This window comes from Musa acuminata, chromosome BXJ2-8 (assembly GCF_036884655.1).
Source record: "Musa acuminata AAA Group cultivar baxijiao chromosome BXJ2-8, Cavendish_Baxijiao_AAA, whole genome shotgun sequence".
NCBI lineage: Eukaryota > Viridiplantae > Streptophyta > Magnoliopsida > Zingiberales > Musaceae > Musa > Musa acuminata.
In genome coordinates, this window is record NC_088345.1 from 4032792 (window position 1) to 4037813 (window position 5022).

The window sequence follows — 5022 nt, forward strand, 5'->3', positions numbered from 1 at the left end:
ACGAAAGTGATAATAGCTTGTACTTAAGAGATAATTCATTTGATGGATCTGAAGGATGTATATTATATTCCCATAGTTCTTGAAATTTGGGTTCATTATCTAAAATTGTTAGGATATTATTTCTCTGGTTGTAAACTTAATGTATTTATAATTCAATAAAAGTTAACTTTTGAATTATATATAATAATCCATACAAAATTAATATGCTTGAGTTTACAATGATTCTGTAATCAAATATTGGAATGAAATATAGTTTCTTGAACTCTTTTAGGTTATATATGTTTACATCTGTAGGTCATTTCATGTTCCATATTTTAGTGATGAGAGATATTTTATCATTTTTCTAGATTATATATTGGGATATGATTATCTAAGGTTGAGGTATGCATAAATAAAGTCAGAAAAGTCAAAATTATCATATTTGATAGAGATGATAAATTTTATGGTAGTTATGATAAACCTTATCATAATTTTGATTCTTTTATTAAATTCTTAGAAAAATAAGATATTTATGCTCAATACGTTTAACCAAATGTTCCATGAATAATTTTGTTAAAAGATGAACTCTTACTATTATAAGAACTCGATAAGTTATTCTTTTATACCTAAATCAATACAAGGAGAAGTTCTAATGACGGTTATGTATATCTGCAATAAGATTCCTATTAAATCAATTATATCAACTCTTTTGAGTTATATATTGATAAGAATCATAACTTGAGACATTTATATATTTGTGATTGTCTTAATCTTTAAATCATATAAAAATAAATTTGCTTCAAAGGATTATTCTGGATATTTTGTTGGTTATCAAAGAAAATTCAAAGAAAAATAAGATATTTTTAATCATAAATTTTCTTTGATAATATGACTTTTTAATCATGTGAATCAGTTAATGAGATATTACAGATCTTCTCATCTCTCCTTTGTCCTTAATACATCATTCATAATGATCATGAGAATAGAAGAGATAACAAGTTTAGTTTTCCTTACAGATCGATATTATTATAGCTTTCAAATCCAATAACAATACACCCTAGATTAGATAAAAGTTTTTTAAAATACATATCATAAATTTGATATCTTGTTATTTGATTTCATATCTTCGTATTAAAATTTTTCGCATAACAAAAAAAAAAAAAAAAATTTATGCTCATAACCATAATAAAAAGTAAATTTTTTGTAGGATTAATGCTAGAGAGTGTTTAAGTTAAAATATTTTTATTTTAAAAAATAAAAAAATATTACATCATAGATATCTAATTTAAATTAAAAATATAAGATAAATATTTTATTAAAGATAGTGGTTGTCTGGTACTCGAAGAAGAGATGGTTATTATTAACGGTATATAATTAAGGAAGGTGAGTATACTTCCACAGTAGTTTTGGTCTGATGATTGACTCAGGTTCCACGTGTCATGATACGATTGATGCAAAGTATTCATCATATTAATATGATGGAAGTCAAAAGAAGAAAGAGGGTAATCTTTTCCCCCCTTTCATTTGTGCGGCGATACGAGGATAGGGCAGTGGGCGCACGCAGGCCTTCCATCTCTCTCGATCGTTCTCTCTCTCCTTCGCGCTGCCTCTACTCTCCGCTTGGCTTATCGAGATGTACCCGTTATACGCGGCAGCTGCTCCTTCCGGCTTCAGGATTCCAAAGCTTCATGCCATCTTCTCCGCTCCCAAACCCACTTCCCGCTCCTTGGCCCTCATCTGCAGCAAAAGAGTTCGAGCAGAGGCGCGACCTGACGAAGCAGATTCCACCACCGCCACCGCCGCCACAGCTGAGGAAGAAGGCAATCAAGAAGCGCCGGAGAGTAGCAGCGGCAGCGGCAACAGCAAGCCTACCTTGGTTACTCCCATCAGCGATAAGGAGATTAAAAAGGTTGGCTGTATTGTCATAACTGTTCCAATCACATGTATTAGGTTCTTTCTTTATCCGACATGCGCTGAGAGTATATTAGCTGATGCAACCTAATACCATAAAAACTCAAATTATTTCCAAACTAAGCCTTTTTTTTTCTTATGGTGTCATGAGATGTTTTGATAACAGCATGAAATGTTTTGATAACCCTTTTATTTCAAACAATTAGGTGACACTAAGTTCTTAGAATACAAGTCAATCTTGAGGTTCTTGAATTGTTTGAAATGACAGCAAGTTCTTAGCATATTATGCCCATGTTTCCTGACTTCAATTTGTGTTGGTAGGTTGTTCAAAAGACTGCTGCAACCTTTGCGCCGAGGGCTTCCACTGCAACCAAGAACCCTGCTGTGCCTGGCACTGCTCTCTACTCTGTGTTTGAGGTCCAAGGATACGCATCAATGTTGCTTGGTGGAGCTCTCTCCTTTAATCTTATATTTCCATCAAATCAACCCGACATATGGAGATTAATGGGGATGTGGTCCATTTGGATGTTCAGTAAGTTTCTTTCATTCAGCTCTTAGAATATGTTTAGATCAGGTTTAATTTACAATCAACAATGTTAGCATTATTACCTCTTCTTCCTCAACTGTTTTTATAGTGGATTAGTGCCTAAAAAAATACTAGTACTAATTGTCTAGTTACAAACATCAGATGCTCTGTTATGCTTTTCTTATTTTTTTGCCCATTCTAATTCGCTTAACATTGACTTCATGAAATTTCGCTTGCGAAAATACTCACCAGGTAGATTGCCAAGTTTGGTTATTCGTATGTTTCAAGAATATATTCTCAGCACTTATGTTCTATGATCTATTTATTTCTAATTAATCTAGCAGATTCTAGCATTTGACATATGAAATTCTTAAATTTTATCAGTTATGTGTTGATTTATGGGATATCCATTTGTTGAGAACTTCCTACTTACTTATACTCTGGATTTCCAGACAATTGAACTCATAACTTCTAACTAGTTGTCCTTGTTTTTACGATGTCCTCCTACTGGCTTATGTGGTTTGTTTGAGCCATGGTTTTTCAATCTTAGTCTGTTCCGATATCAACATGTGTGTCGGAACTTATTGTATTTAAAAAATGAAAGGGGTTTTGGAGAGGAGGGGAGGTGCGATCGAAAAAAGGAATATGCAACCATAATGGAGAAGAAGATGAGAGATGGCAATAGCGGAGTAGGAATAAGAGTAGTAATGAACATGGGAGGTGCAAGGTGAATGAGAGAGTGAGTAGGAATAAGAGTAGTAATGAACATGGGAGGTGCAAGGTGAATGAGAGAGTGAAAGAGAGAGGGCCGTTAAGAAGTTATGTTTAGGATTTTTATTAGGGTAAAAAGTAAAATTACTAGAATTGTGAAAACTTACGGTCCATATTTTCCTCTACGAGGAAACATACATTGGGATTGCAATCCATGGTTTGAACAATTACTTATGGTTCGCCAATTGAGCATTTTATTTACTGTCTTGAATGATACTGTAGACATTTAAGAAGAGTAAATTAGATTATGTCAATCTGTGGTACTAATGTTTTGACTCTCAATGTCCTAATATAATGACTCCAAAGTCATCCGATTCTGCAGCCATACCTTCCCTTAGAGCGCGTGATTGCTCGAAGAACGAGAAAGAAGCTCTCAACTATCTTTTTCTTCTCATCCCACTCCTGAATATATTGATTCCATTTTTTTGGAAGTCCTTTGCAGTTGTGTGGTCGGCAGATACCATTGCCTTCTTTTTGATGTATGCATGGAAGGTAATCTCTTCATTTTTTTTCAGCTCCATTTGCGTTTCCATTCTGCACTAATTCTGTCCATTAATCTACAGCTTGGTTGGCTTCAAAGATCAGAGTGACGGCGCACCAGGTCGAATGTTTCGAGCATGGTGGTCTTAAGATTTCGTAGGACTATAACATGATGTCTTTCCAAGAGTCAGCTTCAGCTCAGAGATATGAACACGGTTGAGCCTGATTTCATGTAAAGTCGAACTGCACAGTTTTCGGTAGTTGCAGACATGAGGGACGACCAGGGAACTGGGCTTGGTAGGGATTGGGGGATCAGTAGCTAAACAAGCTTGTGGAGAATGATTGAAGGCAGAAAAAGGTTGCTTGTTGGATTCCTAAAGTTGCATATTGGCTAAGCATATTAATTGCATACCCTTTTGCTTAAAAGGAAGGGAAGGAACCCCAAAAACTGATGAAAGAGGATGCCCTCCCTGTTTAAATAATCTCAATCTATTTAAAATGACTCTAAATAGGTTTTGTAAAAGCTGTATTAGTAGTGTTATAAACTCATAATTTGCATTATCTTGAGCAGGTACTTTTATATGATTTGAATTATAGCAATGATGATGAAGCCAAAGTTTTGCTCCATGACAACCATAATGTGAGATAGGAAAAACATTTCACAAAGCTTGCAGCAAAGGATCATGTTGATTTCATCTCCAGTGGAATGTCTATTGTGCTTTAACTGGGCTTGGAAATAGATTACCTTCCTGATATTAACCTATCATATATATATTGGTTATGATATTGTGGCAATGATTCTAATTGGATATTGACACAAATCTGGGTATAACATTTGGATAGTAGGCAGAAGAGCATTTCAATTTGTATCATTTAATCAATGTTACAGATATAGCCTATTTATCCTCCATTGGAGGCATTCAACTGCAGTCCTAATACTCATACCCCTCTGTGTGTTCTACGCTAATAGAAGTCTGAAATGTCAATATGTTCCTTGCATCAATGGTGTATACCAAAATGAGGGCAAAACGCCAACTCCTATAACTCACAACTACTGCTCTACAAGTTGGAGAAGAAAGAAATAGAAAGGTTATGAAACAAGAGGTACACAAACAAAATGTGCATTAAGGTTGAGATTCAACCTTGCAGCTATTGAATGAGATCCAACAGTTTATAAACTATATAAAAACAAAACATAATTGTATCTCTACCTTACCAATTAGCTGAGAATCAAATCAAGCTTGACTAACTAAAAAGACTAGTTTAGTCAGGATAATGGCAAAACACACCTCAAAGCTTGTGTTTATACAGGTGAATTATTCGGTGATGCTTGAATAAAGAATTCCATACATCCA

At 34.5% G+C, this 5022-nt stretch overlaps 1 protein-coding gene across 1 annotated transcript; it reads left to right on the forward strand.

The window, feature by feature from the left end:
• Positions 1-1490: 1490 nt before the first annotated feature.
• On the forward strand, positions 1491-4228 carry LOC135618776 (protein RESISTANCE TO PHYTOPHTHORA 1, chloroplastic-like). Its single transcript, XM_065119989.1, has 4 exons — positions 1491-1888; positions 2212-2422; positions 3510-3679; positions 3751-4228. The coding sequence occupies exons 1-4, from the start codon at positions 1613-1615 to the stop codon at positions 3775-3777; spliced, it is 684 nt and encodes a 227-aa protein (XP_064976061.1). The 5' UTR covers positions 1491-1612; the 3' UTR covers positions 3778-4228.
• The last annotated feature ends 794 nt before the right edge of the window (positions 4229-5022 follow it).

Excerpts from the sequence above, each read along its gene's own strand:
- LOC135618776 (XM_065119989.1), top strand. The coding sequence starts at position 1,613 with ATGTACCCGTTATACGCGGCAGCTGCTCCTTCCGGCTTCAGGATTCCA. Across the intron at positions 2,423-3,509 it reads GTGGTCCATTTGGATGTTCA|CCATACCTTCCCTTAGAGCG; the intron begins GTAAGTTTCTTT and ends CCGATTCTGCAG. Across the intron at positions 3,680-3,750 it reads TTTTGATGTATGCATGGAAG|CTTGGTTGGCTTCAAAGATC; the intron begins GTAATCTCTTCA and ends ATTAATCTACAG.